General features: G+C 41.0%; 1 protein-coding gene across 1 annotated transcript in view; it reads left to right on the forward strand.

Moving 5' to 3' along the window:
- The first annotated feature begins 2,871 nt into the window (after window positions 1-2,871).
- The window catches only part of LOC116391963 (lipopolysaccharide-responsive and beige-like anchor protein), a 26,208-nt gene continuing 6,052 nt past the window's right edge, over window positions 2,872-23,027 (forward strand). The window contains exon 1 of the mRNA XM_031863011.1: window positions 2,872-3,801. Within this exon, the coding sequence (XP_031718871.1) occupies window positions 3,616-3,801 (186 nt within the window). The 5' untranslated portion in view covers window positions 2,872-3,615. The remainder of the gene's footprint in view (window positions 3,802-23,027) is intronic.

Consider the following 23,027-nt stretch of genomic DNA (forward strand, 5'->3'; position numbering starts at 1 on the left):
ATGTATGTGTTCGTATCCAAACAAGTAACAAAAGTCTGATAAAGGCAGTGTCTCTGTGCCTGCAAGACTGTTTTGAAAATTTCAGAAGTGGAACTGTCATTAGACAGAGGTGGAGACACTGCAGCAGAGACACCCTAACTTGTCTATCAAGTTTCTTATTCTCCAACGCAGCTGGTGGTGTTACCAATATTTAAAAAAAGTAAAATCACCTAAAATGTTTTGAGACTTTACAAACAACAACATCAGCATACGGCTATTTTTTTTTAGCTTGCAGATGTTTTCTTCCTCTTGTTTTTACGCCTATTTATAAATAGTTTTTATTTCATCTAACATGTCTGCTGTTCTGTTTAATACAAGCATCACAATTATATTGGTGGCTTGGAATTCCCTTTTGTCCTCATTAATGTACTTTCCTCTGCTTTCAGTGTGTTTAGAGGGAATCTTGCAAGCTTTAGTCCGACACAATATTACAGTAAAACTCTTGGGAAGTTGTCATTGATTTTAACTGTTTTATTTGACACTAAATCATTTGCAGAAATGATAATCTTCTGCTCTCATAGTGAGACCTACGAACAGGATGGCATGAAGAGAGCAAAATATGATTGCAGTAAAACTTTGCCACTGAATGTCTCAATCTTGGAGTCTAATTATCTCTATAGAGCTTAGAATAATAATAAGGCAGGGTCCATGTTCAACTCAAAGGTCAATGAAAGCCTTCCAAGGCCGTATTCAAGAAGGTCTTCCTTTGGGCTGCAGTGAACAAGTCTTTCTGATTTCAGGTCATTACATCAGAGACGAGGCCTGCGTCTCTTGGGTGGAGCTGCTGGCTTCCATGATGCCCAGCGTCCCCGAGGGCTCAGCTACACTTATGGGAGGTCAGTGGTAACAGTGACGCCAGCTGCCTCTGTGGCAACAACACGCATAGTTGCTCAGCCGTCCTGCAGAGCCAATACCAAGTCACCAGGATGAGTCGACAAAGGGAGCAGATAACTACTTATCAAGTGGGCATTGTTTATGTGCAGATCATAATTAATCGGATTTTCCTTCATGCAATAACAGACATGAAACTGGTACCTCTCGTCCATGCAGCTATGTAAACGTCTCACATAACTTGGGTTGATGGCGGTGATTTGAAAAGGCAAGCAAAGCAGAACTGTCACTTTGCTTTAATGTTGGCTTTCAACTGCCTGGGCATGCAGACATCTGTCAATGTGCTGTTGTGCTGCAGAAAAACAAAGTTCGAACTACATTTCAACGCCCTCTTTATATTTTTGTCAAAGCACAAATCAGTGTTTGGTGCTTGTTCAGCATATTAGACTACCTAAAAATAGAAGTTTCCTTTTAAGGGTTAGTAGTTTATGGTATTTTTTCATCTGTCACATTCTGAGGTGTGCTTTTCTACAGCTGAATGATCTTCTAAATTCATACAATATCTACTTTTTGGGTTAAAGATTTATTCAAAATCAGAATCAGAAGCAGTTTTATTGTCAAGTATTGCACATACAAGAGATTTCTCATGGTGATTTGGTGCATAACAATTAACACAATGCAACTCAAGAGACATAATAGAACATAGAAAAATTGACAAACAAAAATATAAAACAATATATGAAAGTACTGTTTTTTATTGTTCTGCCATGACCTTTTCAGTTCTTAATACAAAAATATTATATTAGTGGCAGAAGTCAGTTCTCTTATCTTCATGGCTGCCTGTTTTCACATAAGTGTGTCAGAGGAAATTCTCACTGAACTTTGGTGGAAGAAGTATTCAGAGCCTTTTACGCAAGTAGAAGAAGTAATACAATGTAACAACACTCCATTACAAGTTTAAGTCCTACATTCAAACCTTTACTTAGATACAAGTACAACAGTGTTATCAGCTAAATCTACTTAAAGTATCAAAAGTAAAAGTACTCATGTGCATACGTATGTGTAGAATGTATTCATCCATATTTTTGTTTTACTTACTTATCTAGTATGCAGCTGTAGTACTTCAGCTGTGATGACATATTTTCCTGTAGTGGATCAGTAAAGCTGATCTTATCTTATATACAGTTATGTGGTTTAAAGCATTGCATCAGATTAAATTAATTTATGATCTTTTCAATGTAAAAACTTCTGCAAAGTAAGTATAGCATTGAGGTAAATGTAGCGCAGTAAAACATACAATATTTTATATCTCATGGAGTTTTAGTGTAGAGTAGCATTAAATAACAGCAATGGAAGACCCAGATCCTTTACTAAAGTAAAAGCATAAATATCATGGTTTAAAAATAGTATTACAAGAAAAAGTCCTGCATTTAAATTGTTACTGAAGTAAAATAACAGAAGTTTTATTAGCAAGGTGTACTTACAGTAAAGTATCAAAAGTAAAAGTACTCATTATGCAAAATGGCTTTTTTCAAAGTGTTAAGAATATTTAATACATTATTCTGTTTTTATCACAGGAGCATAACAATGTTAAAGTTTGTCATTGCTGAGCCAATTATAGATAGTTTGTATACTACTGGGTAGACTAGTAGTACAACACTGCATCATACTCTACAACAAGCATATCGTATTTGTTATGTAGGAAGAAACTAGTAACTTTAATTGTGAGACAATTCTGTGGAGTAAAAAGTACAATGTTATCCCCTGAAATGTAGTGGAGTATAAGTACACATCAAAATTGTACTCAAGTACAGTAGCCTACTTGAGTAATTGCGTTATTTTGCACCACTGCCTTCATAAACCCTGCCAGGAGGATGAAACGTAAGTCGCTGTTACTGAATAAACATGGCAGCGCAGGTGATTGTGACTGAATCCCGGCGTGTCGTGCCGGAGAGCCACCTGAGCGGCACACACCTGCCAATGAGCTGAATAGACTGCGCCTCACTGCGCATGCGTCACTCATTCAAGGGCTACACTGTCATGGCGGTGACGAGCTGAAGCTACCGGGGTAAATCAGGAAGAGAATGCAGCGCAGCTGGGTTAACGTTGACGTTTGAGCAAGTCTGAGGAGTTTTTGCCGGGTAGGACCGAGCGGGCAAGCCGTCCTTTTTGTCGACTTCTGCCGGAGAGCTGCTGACGGACTTCCCCCCCCCCCCCCCTTCTCCAGTTTGTGAGTTTTACGCTTCTGCCAAAGCGCGATACCTGTCAAGTGTCTGGACTCAGTGACAATAGGAACTTCCACTGCTGTACGGAGATATTAAAGTCATTTGAACGAGCAGAAGGGGACCGGAGGTTAAGGGCGAGCTCTTCTTCACCTGCTCTCCCCTCCGTGTTACCTGCAGCGGACTTCGTCGCGGCTTTTGAACGACATTAATCCATCCGTCTGTGATCAAGTTACGGACCAGTGGGGAGAGGAGTAGTTCACTGTGGAGTGAAGCGGCGACACGTCCAGTCCCGCAGTGTCAACGGCGAACACGCTATCTTTGCGCCTTGTTTTGCCCACTTTAGCTAAACTGTTTTGGATGGGGAGAAAAACGCTTGCTTTGTGTGTCAACAACACCCAGCTGAAGGGCAGATAGAGCCCTCTTTCTCCTCCTCCCGACGATCGGCTGCACCATCCCCATTGGAAGGGTGAACAGGTGCCTTACCTGTGAACGCACCACCTGTCCCGTTCTTCCTTAGCAAATGGCTAGCGAGGAGACAGCGGGCGCTGCGCAGCCAGGTGATGGAAAGGACGGGAGATCGGGCGCCATGGCGCTCAACCCCGGAGTGCCCATCAGGGGGATCAAGATGAAATTCGCCGTGCTTGCTGGCCTGGTGGAAGTTGGGGAAGTTTCCAACCGAGACATTGTGGAGACGGTGTTCAACCTGGTAAGCTGATTACAGAGAGCTCAGGATGGGGCCTTTAGATAGCACGCTGTCACGCGGGGGGAGGGCTACTGTCAAGTGATATCTAAATGTTTGCAAAAGTCTGACATCATCCTCATCTGCGAAGAAAATAAAAAAATAGGCGTGGATGCTCTTGCAACACAAAATTAAGTGGAATACTTTATGGTGAGAGCCACACATTGGGAAATGTCACGAGCTAGATTACTTTTATTCTCGTTGCCCTAATATGAAATGGTGAATTCTTTATATGCATTGTGTATCAGATAGCTACAGTGTTTGGAGGCTGTTTCAGTTTCAGTGCAAACAACTTTATTTGTCTACTTTCATATGCCTCCTACAATTTAAATGATGGTCTAATTGTGTATCCACATGCAATTATTAGGTTTTTAATGAAATAAGACAGAATGCTACTTCAGGAGAGTGACCATGGCAGCAAAGCTGTTGAAGCAAATCAGCTGGTGCTTTTTGTGACATATCCAGGTCAGGCAGAGTGTGTGTGTGTGTGTTTTGTCTAATACCTGTTGGCCCTACATTCCTTATCCAGCTTTGAATGTCTGCAGCACTGATGGCCCTTTGGCTTCCCCCGAGTTATGAAATGACTTTGCAGCACCTGCACGAGAATTAATGAAACTACAGGTAACTAGGAAGTTTAGCGTGAAGGAGAGGAAGGCCATGCTCTTACAGAGTCTGGCTGGTTAGGTGGGAGGAAAGGAAGTGGAAGAGAGAGGTGGAGCTGGAACCAGCAAAACCGCTTTGTCACTGTGGCAACACAATGGAGTGCTTTTTTGGAAAAAGGGAGGCTCATCCTCCATGTCTGTAGTCCAGTTTGCTCCAATGCCAACCCGCACGGTGAGGTAGTGAGGACACTTATCATGACTAATCATCCAACCACCAGGCCTTCATGGGCACCACAAGAAAGATTTTAGCGATGGCAACTACATCATATTCTTTTCATGCTAAGCCTAGGATGTAAACTGACACATTGTATTTTATAGTGTAACAATTTTCATTAATATCGAATAATCTTTTGGTTATGAAAAGAAAATGTTGAAAAAGGGACATTTGTGGGGTTTTCCTTTAGTAGAGAAAATATAGAATTTGTTTTTTTAATAAAAGCTAAACATTGAGTGGAATACTTTGATAGAGATGACTCAAATAGCTTGCTTCCTTAGTCACGGCTTTGTTCCGAGAGTCAGAAGAACATGCGACTGCCTAGTGGCTTTAGATTTAAGGACGGAAAATATGATGACTATCACAAGGAGGTATTGTTTTCAGCTGCACAGTCCAAAGAGAGATGGCTTCTAATTACTTTTTGAATTTCCTTGAGCCGGAGAGTCAGCCGGGCATATCTTTTGACATAAATATCAGTGTGCGGCTCCGTCTGTTCCCCTGGGACTCCATGTTTAACATGGTCAGTGTCATTTTAGGGCTTTGAGCGATGGCTCCAAGCATTCCATTATGCTCACCACCCTCCACATCCTCGGCTCCTTCATAATCTGATTTACCAGAGGCCAGACTCTTCTCTTTAGCAGTATCTCGGTCGTGCGAGTCCTCCACTGTATCTGGTTGAATGCAACATAGTTTCCTCCGGAGGATTGTCTTGAAATATTCTAGCGTGACCTCAAACAGCGGTTGTGATGACTTATGACACGCGGGCTGGAGTTATGAACAGAAGAAGCAGCTCATTATGCTGTAAAGGAGCTGTACCTCACACTACACTTCTGTAGTGCGACGGTACGACAGTATGTCTGCTTCAGTTCAAAGTGAAAGTAAAGTTGAGAATGTGGAGTTGAACCCTTTCAAAGCCTCGTCCTTGTAATACCTAACTGTTAATATATAAACTGGTATGGTAATAGTATCCTAAACACACAGCCACTCATTAACTGTATTCTCTCTTATTCTGCTGCTGAGACGTTTCGGTTGCCTCGTCGTTGCTCGGCGGGTCGTACCTGTCTCGGTTGACAATATCAAAGTGTTTTTGAAGAGCAGGAGGCAGTGAACTTCACAACATTTATTTTCTTCATTTCATTGCTTTTCTTTTTTCTTGCTTTGAAAACCAAGCATAAGCGCAGTTTTATCACACTTCAAAATTTTTCTTTTTTTCAGTGGCTAATTGAAATAAGTGGCCGGTACACGCACAGCATCCTTCAGAAAATGTGGCATCTTTGCTCTTCAGAATGGGAAGAAAAACTTCCCCTGACTTTCTTTACATTGGCTTTTTGTTTATTGTTGAAACACCTATATTAGCATTCAAAGCAGCAGAATGCAGTATATTCTACACTGAAACAAAGGACTAATAATAATGATGTGAAAGGGCTGCTCCCATTTCCACTGAGAATCAACGCCCTACTTCACAACCCTATGAAGCTTTCTATAATCTAATTGGTTAGTTTGTGGCACCGAAAAAAAACGAATGAAAACCAGAGTGGTTCAGATAAAACACCGGGCGGCCGCTGTCAGCCCACACGATCACACACACTTATCACACAGGTTGCTTCTCGCACCCCACAAAGGTCCTGGTGAAGAGGCCAGAGAAACCACCGGAGACCTTATTCTGACTACCTGTCAACTTCCAAATGGTCGCTGGTGTTTTAGCTCTCGTTTGTTCTGCCAGCTCCTGAGAAACATATCTGGGTCTCTGTTGTACTCTGTTAATGTGTGACTTTCTTTCCTAGTCACTCGTTTCCTTCATCTTTTATGGCAGGTGGCAACGTGCAGTCGCTTTGTGTGAGCTCCTGTGCTGTAAGCAGACCACAGCTTTACAGGAAGCAGCCCTGTTCTGGTTTTGTTGGTCTCGCCAACCTAAAACGAGATGCCGAGAAGTTGCAAGGATTTGCAAAGTGTGGCGTTAATTCTCAATCGGGTTGCAACAAATACTATCGAGCGACGTATCCAGCCACTCTGTCATTTTCAGTCGACACTGGGACGGCCTTAGCTGGGAAACTGCTGAGCTAGCAGGCAGTTAATATTAAAAGTACACATTTACTCAAAGACAGTTTTCTTATTTAACACATGACATCTCCTTATGTAGGATGATTATAGGTGATTTCCACAATGCAAATGAGTGTTCCCTGCTCCTCTATATTAAGTGGAAATATCAACGTTAACACACAGAAAGAAACAAAGGAGTGCATAGATTAGAGCATTATGACCATCCTATAACTATGTAATGACTTTACATAAAAAACAGTCTGCTTTGTAAACTGTGCACTGCATATGCAGATGGGGAAAACCCCGATGCAACACGTGCTCCAATATCACTTTAATTATCGCTCTTTAACATCCCAGCGCTGCCTTCCACTGAGTCTTCTGGCTTCTCTGTAAACCATCGACTGATGTAAAGCTCCGTGGCTCCTCTGTTCGGTGACACAGGAGATGGGTGACTGTGTGGAATGTAACTTTGGCTTCACCTGAAGTCAAGCTCACATGGTCGGCTGCTAGAAATGCATCCGTGTACCGTTCATGTCACCGTTTGTCGTCTTTACGGATTTTAAACTTTACATTGTTATATTTGTTTTCCTTTTAATATATGCTGCATGTATTAAGAGTGCCAAAGACTCAAGGTCCCCATCATTTGTGATCTGTGTATTCATTTCATATTTAATATGTCCATTTTGGGGACTAAACATTCATTAGTGACTCCATGTCTTCACATAGCAAAGTGATTCTGTTCTATTACAGGACTATTAATAAAATCATTCCAGCTTCTTAGATGTAAATATTTTCGGGTTTCTTTTCGTAACATCTTTGACTTGTGAACAAAACGAGACATTTGACGACGTCATGTTGGGCTTTGGGAAACACTGATCGACATGTTTCCACCATTTTCGGACAATCTATGTCCCAACCAACTAATCGAGAAAATAATCAACCGATTAATGCACAATGAAATGAATCATTGCAGCCCGTAAATCTATATTAGGCTGAAACTACAGAATAAAGGTTATGTTTCAGGTGTGTAAATATTTCATGCTATGTGCCTGTATTTAGTTTCCTTTGGAAGTTGCAACTACAGAAAAAGTAGCCACCGTGCTCTGTTTTGAATTTCAGACCTTCTGCACCTTTTTAAGTGTCAAAGAGAAAATCTGGTTTATTATATCTGCTCAGGATTATTTCAAGGTGTCGTTCTTTGTAGGAACATGCACAGCCTCTGCTTGGTGGTGCGTTGTTGCCCACTTTATCATCTCTTGGACTGATGTTGACACGGAGGATCCTCCTCTTGAGATGCCGGCTGTCATAAGTGAAATTAATTGTTCTAAACTGCATCTTCTCTGTGTTTCGTAAAATAGTCTCCACACCACTGTAGGGGAGAATCATGCAAAGTAGCTGTGACTTGAATTTGTGTTTTTAAAATCGTGAAATTGATTTTATGAGCTTTGCTTATGGTATCAGCAGAGGCTATTTTTTAACTAGAATAACTAAGAATGGCTGCTGTTAGATAGTGAGATAGGGTATCAGGAAAGTGTTGATATAATGCATATCATTTGATTTCCCCACTTATCCATCCCTGGGGATGGTTTTGGTTGTATGTAAACTACTTAAAGGTTTAACAATGTGAATACTTTCCTGCTTACTCCTCACATGAACAGAACACAATACGAACAGATGAGTTCTATGTGATTTGAGGTGTAACGATTACTAAATGTGGCCTATTAATCAATAATCGCTGCAATAACGTTGGACTTACAACCCTGAGAATCAACATGGCACCCTCTTTAAATTCCCTCTGTGCAGTATCTGCATATGATGGAGACAAGAATGCAACAAACCCACAGACCATCCCTTCAGTTGCAACACAATAGCACAAGTGGTCGTGCGGGCGAGGGCGATCCTCGTCCTCTCTCCAGGCCGGCTTTCTCCTCTCTGGCAGTAACAAAGAGCCTCTAGTCTGACACATGAATGAAACCCTCTCTGCGCTTCTCCTCTCTCTGCGCTTCTCCTCTCTCTGCGCTTCTCCTCTCTCTGCGCTTCTCTCCTCTGTTATCTGTCGCATCAGCCCAATTCCACGGTAACACCTTTCCCCTTCTTCTCCACCGTTGGAAGCTCTCGGGGGCTGTTGCCTAAACAAACATGACTGTTTATAGTCTTAAGTTTCTTTATTTTTAACATTACCTTCAGTGCTGGTTGTGTTTTTAAATGACCTTTTTTATTTCCCTTAGCAAAAGAGGGCATTTGTTTTGGGCCATGCCACAATTTTGGCTGTAACATCTTGTTGACAGTTAAAGCAGTAAAATCAACACAGTGAGCGCACAGGTTGGACTACCCAGCATGCACTTTAGCTTTAACTGGATGTCCGTGTATTTTGTCATTATTTAGCCCCCGAGCAGATCAGATAATGCAGCCGTGCTCACCTGCTGTGTGCTGAAAACAGGCCGATGGCCTCAGGATTCAACCACATGTGTCAAATAAGACACTGTAGTGTGTTTTGCACAATGCACATTGTGAGATATGTGTTTGATAAAGCTTGAGATAGTGTTTTGGGGCTTTGTAGTCTGAAATGTCTCTGCCGGGTATTGGTATTTTTATTTTTTTAACTTCAGACGCGGTGGTTATGAAAACTTGTTCCATATGGCAATTTGGTGCTTTTCCAGCTCAAAGGGTTTTTTCTGTTCCTCCTATTTGCAATCAGACCTGCCTGTGTACTACTCTGTTGTCGCAGGGTTCGGGTCATTGTGTGCTAGCTGTCACAGTATTGTGACACAGCACAGAATAATCAACTAGTTCCATTGTTTGTCCAAGTTTCAGCCCAATGAGAATACATCTTCTTCTAGACACGATGCTTTCCAAAGTCTTGTGTAAAGTGTTGGTCGAGAGAAGACGCATTAGTCAATATCTCATCTGTTGTTTACTTGAGGGTTTGCTTTTAAAGCTGTTGGAATAAATACCAATTATTCTGAGGGAGCAAACCTTGGAAAAAGACAAATTATGTTATTATTTCTTTTCAACGTCGGCTTGGTATTCCTCATCGTTGACTTTCATTAAATCGATGAAGCCATATTTCCCGTGAGTGGTGTCTCTCAGCCAACAGCAGACTTCTAGTCTGCTGTTAATAAATGGTTAAATGGCTGAGTGTTAAGTGAAAGATTAACCTGTCACAAATTATTTCTCTGCATCTGATGCGGCCTATTTTTAGGAAACAGGGCCACAGTGTATTCTACGTCTTGGCCTACATCTGTCCTCTTATTGTTTCTTCTATAAACGGTGCCAGCTCTCTAAGGCCTTTCAACAGAATGCTCGTTATGTTGGAGGAACACGAACTGTTGGTGGACACGCTGAAAAATTTAACGGTTGTTTAACTGTGCCCCAAAGTCGGCCACAGGGGCCATTTCTTTTTTTTCTTGTATGTAGATTAATACAGTACCTTTCAGAGGATAGCTAGGGTCAATTTCCATCGAGGGCTAGTCATACATTTACTTTGGTCTCGCATCTTATATTAAATGCATAGTAAACGCTTTTGACAGTGAGATATTTTGAGTAACAGGGACACTGATTCTGTAAGGAGATGATTATGGTGAGGAAGATGTCGCATGTCAAAATGTGGGCAAACACGACTATCTGTCCAGGAAAGGAAAGAAAGGAAATGTTTCTTTTTTTTTTTTTTTTTTTTTTTTCTACACGATTGGCATTTAGTAGTGTGTCATCAAGCATGTTCAAGGTCAGAGTCTAACTCGGTCAGAGTAATAGTTAAAAGATGGATTCTCAGTCACAATTGTCTTGCAATGGATGCAGTTTGAATTACCTTTATTTTTGCTTGTACACGCACACAAATTACACTTCCCTGGGCTTTTGCATGATCCCTCCTTTAACCCACCCATTCATTTCCTAGCTGCTTATTCACCTCAAGGTATTAGTGGCAACCGGGACATCTCAGCCACACTGAATTCATTTACCTCCACAACTTTCCATAGAATGAATAGCAGGCCTGTGAAGAGTTGTTCTCCCATAGATGCCCCAGGGTTTCCTCCCAACCAATAACTGCAAAGTGAGATGTCTCTGGGAGCCTGTTATATTTGTTCCTGATGGGGGAGGGGGGGCTGGGACAACGTGACGTGGTGGAAGTGAGTCGGCAGCAGCTGATGAGTTCAGATCAGAGAGGAGAGTCGCCGCTGCTGCAGGAAAAGTGGCGTCTCTCCGCAGCAACAGCTGAGACGGCATACGTCAATATCTAATTTAAATGTGTAAATTACTAAAATAATAAGTTTACCGACTGGTGACTAGCGAGGGCAGCAACGTTAAAGCGACTAGTCGACGAATTGCACAACTCACTAGTACAAACGCAATACATTTTCCATTGTTTCTGGTTCGTGTTGCTACTACTAGTTGTTACTTCCAGAATACTATCGAGTTTCACCAAAAACAGCTGGAGTGCATCACTTCAAGTTTGACCTTGGTGATGATGGTCTGTTTTGAAATGCACCTCGAGTAATCAACAGTGAAAATGCAAACGTGTTTTAAATTCCCAGTGACTACACACATGCACACATCATGCAAAAACTACAACTGCTGCCTCTTTAATACGCTAGCACGGTGGTTTAATTGACCCGTTGGAACACTCGAGCAGAGCTTCTGGCTTAACGGGGAAGCAATATTAACCTCCCAGCCCGCTGTTTTCTTTTCACAGTAGGGGGTGTAATGATATGCTAATTCTGCTTGCCTGCCAGACAAGATTCAATGTTGGATGCTGGAAAAGGTGTGAACTTGGGAACATAATGTGACATGCTGCTCCTCTTTGTTCAAGAAGTGCTATGCTGATGCCCCGAGGTGTCGGCTCACCTTAGTCCCCCGTGGGGGAGATCTCTCTAAGGACAACACGGTATAATTGTTCAGGAGGTCCAACAGGTTTATTGCACACTGCCTAAATCCAAACAGAAATTCCTTGTTTTAGGCAGATTAATCATAGATGCACCCCTGTAAATATTACATGAAGATATTGTTTATATCTGCATAGTGGAGGTCTGCTGTGATGTTGAAATGGCTTTAAGGCTCACTGTGATAGAATTGGGAATCTGGAAAAATGGGACGTGTTTTGCATGATGCTGCAGCATGAACCTCAATGGTGTGATTTCTATTTCCAATGGAATTGCATCATATTGCCATAATGACTTTTTATCAATATGACTGTCACGAGAGACTTTCTATACTTTCTTTCAGTGTAGAGTCTGATGTCAGATAGTGGTGTAACTGCTCGTAGTTGATCTGCGACACAAATAACCTTTGTAGATGACAATAACAAACGTAAAGGATAGCAATTCAAATTTTTGACAGTTTACACTGACTTCTGGAGAGTTGAAATTATTTTTTGGTGGCGAAAAAACCCAAGTCTGGAGCCTTTGGTTACCCCTGCACCCCTAATGTCAGCCCTTTTTAACCTTTACTAAAATACATTTTCTGCCCCAAGATCCATTTGCACACAAGAACACTGTTTCCAGTTGACTTAAGTTAAGTACTGAGACCTTCATCATTGTGAGTTGATATAACTGGCTCACATGCAGTCAGCATTCAGCATGGCCTGGGAAGGATATTGGCGTAAAGAGGTTTTTAGGTGATTCTTTATTTGTTACTTTGTGCTATTATCCATGCTTATGTTTGTAGTTGATTGTTTTAGTCTGTGATGTGCAGTTGGAGTCATTGCCACTGTGCTCTAGACAGAGCTTAGATCTTCCACTTCATGGATAGATGGTGATAGCACTATGATGTCCAGCCATGTTTTACCACAAACGGATCAGCCTTTGCCCAACAGCACAGTTTAATACTCGCACAATGGTGACATTTTTAGATTTTTTTTAAAAATTATTTTTAGTTTCAGCAAGTGGCATATTCCTCTCTTAGTCATGGGTTCGATTGCGTGATTCTACTCTTCTTAAGCGATGATCTGCTTTCCCCTGTCAATTAGTTGTTTTGTAATTTAGTTTGTCAAAGTACTTTCATGTTTCTTTATTACTCCGCTGTGCTTGTGTGATAGAGCTGTCGAGTTGAAACTGGTTCCTGTTGAGGTGAGACGCTACTCTCTTTTGATTGCTTGCATGCAACATGTGCAGGCTTTACGTGCAAACTACAATGTGTGTATCTAAGACCAGATTGCACAACAATCCAAACTTCTGCCACGACTGAAAATTCGGGGGGGTGACTGTGCAAGCGTGTGAGAGTCTGAATAGCAAAGACAGAACTGTCCTATTGATGGATGGCTGAGATAACGTGTTGACAGGCAGCACACTGTCTGCCAAATCTGGCCAATCTGGACCAAATTATCTTGCCCCCAACGTAATTTGGAAATGTATTAAGTGTGCTACGCTTTTAGGCATATAATATAGATGTAACAATTTAAATATAAATTATTACTGCCTTGCTGTGTTCTGGACAATGCATGGTGCTAAAACAAGGTCAAATAATATTACAGGGACATAATGGATAAAAAAGTACCGCATATCTTTACTTCAAACACAAGTTTAATATTTTATTATTATTATTATTATTATTAACCAAGATGCATAAACAAATGCTGACACTATTGATCTCTTTAGCAACAGCAGTTCTGTTACAAGTGACATATTTTTTTATTTTAAATTGTTTTGAGAAATGTTCTTAATTTTAGAGTAGCTTGATTGCACACCTAATGAATTGACCGAGCTGATGTTTGATTCTTGCCACTCCTATGTCTTTCAGTCTGGATAAATCAATATATAATATCAATATAAATCAAATAAAGAGCTGCCGACCCTGAGATATTTCCTCTACCCGTGACCTGCTTGCACGCTCTCTGCATCAGCAACTCATCTGTTGCCAAGGTCTGCCATGCAACCTGTAGGGAATGCAGGCAACACATCAGAGATGCAGTCCATAAATACACACGGCACTCTCAAATGTAACGCAGCATTTACCGTTAAATGTCTTCAAGTAGAGTAAAGCTTTCTTAAAAACCTGTGCCTGGCATCCATAAGTACCACCTGAGAGTTTGCTGGTTCTCAGTGGCTCACGAACCACAAAAGGAAAGTGCTCACTTCCTCAGAGCCATAATGTGACTCTAATGTCAACCACTAAAACAGGAATTGATTTCAGTGCCATCCTTTACTTCTAATACTTGTCCTGTGTGCAGGAAATGGTAAAGCTTTGCTCACGCTGTCAGTAGTTCTAATAATGAGCTGAACTGAAGTTAACTTAACCCATTAGCTCCCATTTGTAATCTTGCCACGACACCTTTTATTTTCATTATTTGTGTTTTTTACAAGTGTTAAGGGAACTGGGCTATTTCAAACCGAATTGAAAACATTTTTTCTATCTTCTTATATTCCAGTGTCTAGTTAATCAGAATCGGAACCGTTTATTGCCATGTATGTTGAACATACAAGGAATTTGACATGACGGGAGGTGCATAACATTTAACAACAATCGACAACAATCAACAGTGCAAAGTAGAAACATATTAAAATTTACAGAAAAATATAAAGTGGAATATAAAATAAAGTGAAATATAAAATAAAGTGCACAAACGAACAGATAACAGGACTATAAACAAGTGAGATGTAAGTGTAGTGTAAAAGTTAGACAAAGCTTATAAGGTTAATCATTCAGTTGGCAAATTTCAAATCATGCTTATGTTGTTAAATTAACACGGTTGGCACCAGCATCTTAACCAATAGCTATACCTTTATATATTTGATAAGAAATATGTTTAGTCCTCCTTTAGACTCCACCCCTCTTTACACTTACATAATAAAAGGGCAATAATTCACATAGCGATAATATTGACTGAATGTTCTTTGCTGTTGGTTTGTTGTTCTGCCATAATCCACGTCTTTTTGAGATGTCAAGAGAATGATGCAGTAACCCATAAACAGTCAGGCGATGCCATCCTACATCTACAGCACCTTCAGACAGGCTGCACCTGGTCACAGGCCTCTCAAAGTAAATGTTAAAAGGTCGGATGTGTTCATGCTGGAACATCACCGGGGTTATCAATCTGGCAGCTTACATCACGGATGTTGCGTTGAATTATGCCCAAGTCATCGAGGTTCAACAGTAAGTTTTGAAATCCCAGAGGCAACTGTCTCCTGATCTGAAACATCCAAAAACATTGCTTTGCATCTCCAAGTCAAAGTGCATAAAGTTTTCTTTTCGTTCGTTTGTTTTTGTAAGTGTATGTTTGCCACCGCACTTTTCTCAACTGTATTGTTAGTCTGACTCTGCCACTTTTTCTTATTCAGTAGTTTTTGAGAACTTTGTTGCCCAGAATTTATGGAGAGAGATTGGAAGCAAACTGCAGGAATCCGGTTGGAGAGCAACAACTGTGATAAGGTATATGCTGCAGACGGCTTCCTGGTTCCCCGCTCTGTTTCCTCCAGGAAGTTGTTTAGCTGAGGCGCTAAGCTGCCCAGACCCTGTCACATCTCGTCTCTTGATAAATTCCTAAAGTAGATAATGGCCTAAACAATAGTTGCACTCATAGGACTTTTGCTGTGTGATATAGTACCTCTGCGTGCCATTTTTCATGATGTTGGTGCTTCAGGAGCAGAAGCCCACTTCAGCTATCAAACGATCTCTTTTCTTTTAAAGACTATTTTTTGGCATTTCAGCTTTATTTGATAGTGAGAGACGGACTAGAAAGGCGGGGGGGGGGGGGTGTGAGACATGTGGCAGATAGCCCTGGGCTGGAGTCGAACCCGAGCCGCAGTGAGATACTACATTTTTTTATTTTTTTTTGTCATAACTTATGGCGCATTTCAAGATAATTATGTTATCAACGATATGACCGCAATCGTTTTTGCTGACCTGGACATTCGTCAACATGATGCCATAATACATAGCAAGGTTTTCCTACCATTCTAAGACTTGTCTTAAACCCTTCGAGACCCACATAGACCTGTTTTTGTCTTTTATAGGTGGGGGACAAGGGATCTTTAGGGGGGACAGCAGGTTCAACAGTTTATGCCACATAGAAGTGTAATACACTATCGTCTGAGAACCTGAAGATACATTTTAGATGCAGCTCAGCAGTGTGTGTCAATTTTTTTTCTTGTCAGAAATAAAGTAATTCATAGAAATCAATTGTAAAAGTGCTTAGAACATTATGATGGAAGAATATGGTGGCCAGTCCCATGCTCACTTATGTCTCATAAGTTATCACAGTAATGTTTGGGTTGATAACATTTGTTCGTGTCGATGCTTAATTTAACAATTTTTACTACTCAAGTATTGATACAAATGATTAAAAGTCCCTGCAAAATTCCACATTAAGACCTTGAGGAACACCGTAGAAGTTTTCTTGCTGTGATTTGGTATTAACAACTTTTTGACAATTGGAGATTTCTGACTTGTGGGTACCAATCAAACCCATTTTCATTCACATATCTTGAGATGAGCGGTCAAGAAACCCCTTAAAAAATCGCCACGTCAGTTTTCCCTCGCCAAAATTTTGCCTCCCTTTTGTAACGTTATTCATCCACCTTCCTGACAAGCCAGCATGACATGGTCGCTATCGCAATATATCATCCAACAAAGGTAGATAAGAGGGAAATGTGCTGAAGAAGCATTGTATTAGCCTCAGAAAAAATGTGCGAATAGTGATTTTTTTTTGCACAAAAGGAGGACTGTAGATTTTGTCTACAGGAGGAAACCTTTATTTCATTTTAGTACAAATTGTTTAATGTGAACAAAACAGTTGGTTTAAATTGAAAACTTCACATACTACCTTTAAGTGACTGATCAGGAGTGGCTCCTACATACTGAACTTCTCATTTGACTCGTCCATGCTCCAAGGCAGGCTGGATGTTTATCTCTCTCCTTCGTCACCTCCCTGATCCAGCAGCTTTTTTTAACATGTTGCACCAGAGCAAACCTTCCTATTTACTGCCACTATGAAAACTAAAATGGTAGGTGTTGCTGTGGCAAACAATGAAATTCTTTGTTTGCCTCATGATCAAATCACTACTTTCCATGTCTGCTATCTGGCCGTCGCATCACATTAACGGAGGCAACGTATTTTTCCGCATGAATCCTGTTAAAACTGGACATCTCATTCCAGACAGAGACCACATAAAGATTATCTGAAGTAAAAATCCATGCAGTCGATAGATCATATTTTAGTGTAGTTCTCATTGTGAACATCTCATTCCATCAGCAGACGACTTAAGTGGGTCAAAGTTGCTCTGGGAAAGTAAAATATTGCCCTAAAGCCTGGTCTCTGATGTCTAATGAGGACCGTTTCCTGACGAGCCTTTTCCTTATGTTGACAAAAGCAGCCACTCTGCAATTTCAGCCAGATTGCCAGATAAACGGAGAAAGTGTTCTGTTCTGTTGTACACCTCGTGTAAATGCTTCACTTTTGGCTTAATGTTGAAAATGGCCAAAATGCAGCTTCATACTTTAGCTCAAGAAGTCATCCAAGTGCGTGTACTTCTGTTTGTGTTTGCTGTACGTTACGTTCCTCCTCCAGTGCATTGGACCGTGGAGGGGAGGTCAGTACAGTTTATGAGATGTTATGTTTTGGTGGATGGTAGCATAATAAATGGGGAGCTCGTACAGGAAAGCTGACATACTTGTAATTTAATCACATATTACTCTGTCAAGTGAAATAGGAGGATGGAGGATGGATGGTAACATTTTGGGTGTAATCTAAATCCCATCTCTTCCTTTTAGATGAATGTTGGATGGGCTCTAATGGTGGTTGCTTTTTCTCTCCCATCACAACGTGTTGATGGCATAATACAGGTTACATTGTGTGATTGCATACAAATATTCAATTTAATGTAATCTAAAACGGCATAGCCTTATTGGCCACGTGTATGCATGCGTGTTATCTGTTTTCTGTGTGCTGTACCAAACCCTGTGTCCTTAAGCAAACGAAGGGAACAACAAAGGAAAGGATGTGTTGATCAGACTACTGCCCGGGCATTATCATGCTTTATGTCGTGTAAAAAGGACCGTCAGTGTCAGCCACTGTTTAACAAGCTCTTGGCAGATCGCTCCTCTGAAGATATTCTTAGAAATCCAGCTATTAAAATATCTCTCTCCACCTACTGTACCTCTCCTCTGTCTTTTAGTGTTTGTTTCGTAGTGTAAGGGAGTTAGGTGAGAGAAAATGTACTCGACAGCATCAGATGATCAATCTTTCAATACAAATTAATTAATTTAACTGAGTAAAAACCCAACATAATTTAGCAATGTGAGCAGTAATCTACCAACTCCAAAAGTTTTTATTTGGTGGTAAAATATTCATGAAGCGTATTTGGAATAACAACGATATATATGAAGCGAGTGTGAGTCAGGTAAAAAAAAAAAAAGGCTCTAGTGAGCTTCGATCATTGTAGTCCACGGTCACCCACTTTACCTTTTACTCCTGCTTGGACAGATGTGGAGTGGATAGAGTGGATATTCACACAACATCAAACTGCCACCAGGCGGGATGGCAGTTTGATGTTCTGTGAATATTTTCAACAACAAAAGCTAGAGTAACGAGCCATATTAAGAGGGAGACAAAGAGTTAGCAATCCATAACTCTAATGTATAGTATGCTGCAGGGATGGCGTCATGTTGTAGGCCAACCCACGGAAGTTAGCGTCTCACTGGTTCCCGAAACAAAAAGTCGATTTTGGACTATTTCAGAATAAGCCCTGTGGCAAACAAAAATGTCATACTTTGTTCAGCCAGCAGGATAATCTTCACAACTGAACTCCACATTTATGATTTTTGAAACATGAATGCCGTGGGCGGTAACAAAAAGCTAACGTTGGGCTGTAGACCGACTACACCACGATGGCTTGAGTGCGGGCAACACAACGAGGCTGTAAAGGTGGAACTTGGCAGCGTGGTGATGTTTTGTAGTCTTATTTAGCCACTTGTTACTGTAACTTCTTTAAGACGCATAAAAGCTTGAAAATTCACGAGAGGGGGTATCCACCGACTTATTTCATATTGTAGAACAAAACGTTAAAATCTCTTAACCAGACCTTATTTCAGGCATCTAACCGAAAACCCATTCAAACAACCCATTGACTTTGAAACGAGGAACCAGAGGTGCAAATATGCTGACTCATTTCTGGGATTTAGGACTCATTTCCTGCAGCACTCTATTACAGGTAGCATTAGTCGCTGAGCTGGAAATATGGTAGAATTATGTTAATTTATCACGGTGATAATTTCCCTATCGTGTGACTATAATTTATCAGTGTTTTTGTTACATGGTTATTGTTTTTGCGAATAAAATAGCATGAGATATAGATATGACTTAAGGATTGTTTCCATAAGTGATTACATATCTCAAGATAAGTGAAATACAAAGAACTGTTTTATAGTACACTATTTTCTCCTTTTCAAGACTCGTTAGAAGGATGCTCTGATCTTGTCGGTCTTATCAATGAACTGAAATATTGTCCAAACCAACAACATACAGTGACATTGTTTGTTGTTCTCTACAAGTCAGCTGTCATCCCACATGTTTGCAGTCTTTGTCCTCTACTCTTTGCTTACACTGAAAGTTGCTGCACATCTGTTTCCTGCTGACACATAATTAGCTGGTGAAAGGAGATCCCACTCGCCTTTTTGTGTGTCAGATGTTTTTATGCCTGTTTTTAATTTGACACAAGTGGTGTTTTTTTCTGCACTAAAATATTTCATGAAAAAAAAAAAGTTTCATAGCCCTGTGTTAGTAGAAGCCATCCCTCATATTTTTTCATATTTATCCAAGCAATCATTCGTTTGTTTTTCACAATACAGAATCATCAATTCATACATAGTGAGTAAACTTATTTCTATAAGGGGGTGGCAGAAATATGCGGGTATAATTGCAGACAATCCAATATGTTATTTGTTTGGAAAAGCCCCCAAATGAAGATATTTTAACTCAAAACATTGAGTACTGTTTGGCCTACTAAATGAAACACCCTTCAACAGAAGAACTCCGCCAATACCTGTGCCCGTTCTGAGTTTCTACTTGTGGAAGCTTGCAACCCAGAACACACCTTAAGCAGGAAGAAAATCCATCAACAATTCATTGTGTGCGACCGGGAGAAGTTTGCACAGGAAGCTGCCGGGGCCGAGAGTAAACACTGCAACACTGTGGAGCCTTGGGGTGGTTAGCGGCGTCTCTTGCTGCTTCCACTCGCACTAGACATCGGAGTTTCGCTCTTGTAAATTTCTGACCAGCCAAAACGTTTCATATATGTTTCTCAATTAGATTGTCCAAAAATGGGGTGGCAGCTCGGCGTGGCCCACAAACGTTTTTGGCAGAGATACCATGAGCCTTGGTGAAATATTTTGGCAATAACATAGTTTTATGTCAGTGTGACTGTAAACTGTGAAGTTTGACGGCCTCGTGTGCCACGTCAATAACAGATGCCGTATGTTCTGAGTCATCGTGCGTTTAGATGCTTTATAAAGTTTAGAGTTTCTAGTTTCGAGCCATTCCAAACATTTTATGGTAGACTGACGAGAAATGATCCTGGAATCTTCCAACACAAAATGCTCTTATATTGACAAACGCCATATTTGCACAACTTCATTGTTAAAATACTTCACTATAAGACAGTTTGGACAACATACAGTTGGTTTATGTATTCTCAAAGCTTAATGTTTTCAAATAGTATAACATGCATATCTTGAGGCCATCTTCTAACTACACCACAGAGGTGAACCAAGTGTTGTGTCAGATACCGTTTCCCCCGACCTAAACTTGAACCAACCCTTATCCTGAACCCTTTAAACGGGAGGGAGACATTATTCAGCGAAGGAACAGACTTCAACATAACACCGGTGCCGAGTCCATAGGACTCAAGGAGTTAGAATGCCTTAAACTGATTTAATCTGTGAAAAATAATTAGTTCCAACTGAACAGAAAATGATAGATTTGTCAAACTGAACATTAAGCACTCTGCAGTCTTCAACCGTGGCGAGCTCAAGAGATGTTCAAAATCACCAAATCTGTGTCATCTTGCATACACATACAGTATCCACAATGTCGGTACATTCATGTGAATGTTGCTTATTTTAAAAGCATGAATATATTAAAACAAGGCATGATAAAAATGCATGCGTTTGGCCTCACTATGTCCTCTCATATACAGTTCTGTGAAAAAGTGTTTGCCCCTTCCTGATTTCTTATTTTTTTGCATGTTTGTCACACTTAAATGTTTCAGATCATCAAACAAATTTAAATATTAGACAAAGATAACGCAAGTAAACACAAAATGCAGTTTTTAAATGAAGGTTTTTATTATTAAGGGGGGAAAAAAATCCAAACCTACATGGCCCTGTGTGGAAAAAGTGATTGCCCCCTAAACCTAATAACTGGTTGGGCCACCCTTAGCAGCAACAACTGCAATCAAGCGTTTGCGATAACTGGCAATGAGTCTTTTACAGCGCTGTAGAGGAATTTTAGCCTACTCCTCCTTGCAGAATTGTTGTAATTCAGCCACATTGGAGGGTTTTCGAGCATGAACCGCCTTTTTAAAGTCATGCCACAGCATCTCAATCGGATTCAGGTCGGGACTTTGACTAGGCCACTCCAAAGTCTTCATTTTGTTTTTCTTAAGCCAATCAGAGGTGGACTTGCTGGTGTGTTTTGGATCATTGTCCTGCTGCAGAACCCAAGTGCGCTTCAGCTTGAGGTCACGAACAGATGGCCGGACATTCTCCTTCAGGAGACAGCAGAATTCATGGTTCCATTTACCACAGCAAGTCTTCCAGGTCCTGAAGCAGCAAAACAGCCCCAGACCATCACACTACCACCACCACATTTTACTGTTGGTATGATGTTCCTTTTCTGAAATGCCGTGTTACTTTTACGCCAGATGTAATGGGACATACACCTTCCAAAAAGTTCAACTTTTGTCTCGTCAGTCCACAGAGTATTTTCCCAAAAGTCTTGGGGATCATCAAGATGTTTTCTGGTAAAACTGAGACGAGCCTTTATGTTCTTTTTGCTCAGCAGTGGTTTTCGTCTTGGAACTCTGCCATGCAGGCCATTTTTGCCCAGTCTCTTTCTTATGGTGGAGTCATGAACACTGACCTTAATTGAGGCAAGTGAGGCCTGCAGTTCTTTGGATGTTGTTCTGGGGTCTTTTGTGACCTCTTGGATGAGTCGTCGCTGCGCTCTTGGGGTAATTTTGGTCGGCCGGCCACTCCTGGGAAGGTTCACCACTGTTCCATGTTTTCGCCATTTGTGGATAATGGCTCTCACTGTGGTTCGCTGGAGTCCCAAAGCTTTAGAAATGGCTTTGTAACCTTTTCCAGACTGATAGATCTCAATTACTTTGTTTCTCATTTGTTCTTGAATTTCTTTGGATCGCAGCATGATGTCTAGCTTTTGAGGATCTTTTGGTCTACCTCACTTTGTCAGGCAGGTCCTATTTAAGTGATTTCTTGATTGAGAACAGGTGTGGCAGTAATCAGGCCTGGGTGTGGCTAGAGAAATTGAACTCGGCTTTCCAAAGATGTGATAAACCACAGTTAATTTATGTTTTAACAGGGGGGGGGGGGCAAATCACTTTTTCACACAACTGTATATCATCAGAAGCTGATATTAGTACCAGAGGGATTTGAGTTGGACAGATTATCTGCTGGAGCCATTTCCACATCTCACATCAGTGTGTTGGGAATGTGAGTGTTCGTCGGCAGTGAAGAGAGCAGGATTATAAAATGTTGTCATATCACATTCATACATTCATGTTTTGGGACACTGTGAGGGATGTTTGGGTTTGTGTGGAGGGGGGAGGGGAGGGGGGGCTCTCGTGGAAGAATAAGCTGGGACTGCCTTTGGTTTGACGAGATGGCTCGTTAAGAGATCCGGTTAGACGAGCTGTTGAAAAAGTAGGCCAGTGTTGGTGAAAGCATGGTCACTCAGACGGCCCCTTGCGGTTGCCGTGAAAACCGTAGTTAAACGGTGTGGTAATAACACATGAGCTGGCCTTAAAATCACATTTACATACCTCTTCATTACTGAGGTATTGCCTGCACGTTAATGAAATCAATCAGACGTCAGATATTCCTCGAGATAATGTGAGAAACTAGAGACGTGAGAGCACATTTGTCCCGGGCGTTCTTCTATTGTCCGTCTCTGCTGTCGTCTCCTGCAGACAAATGACTTCATGTTCAAATGATTTCACCCATAGAATTAATTGCAGTTTCAATAGGGAGGGAAGTGAAGGATGAATATCAACATGGGCGGGCGGGCACACACACACACACACACACACACACACACACACACACACACACAC

This window comes from Anarrhichthys ocellatus, unplaced genomic scaffold, assembly GCF_004355925.1.
Source record: "Anarrhichthys ocellatus isolate YVR2014 unplaced genomic scaffold, GSC_Weel_1.0 scaffold28, whole genome shotgun sequence".
Lineage (NCBI taxonomy): Eukaryota > Metazoa > Chordata > Actinopteri > Perciformes > Anarhichadidae > Anarrhichthys > Anarrhichthys ocellatus.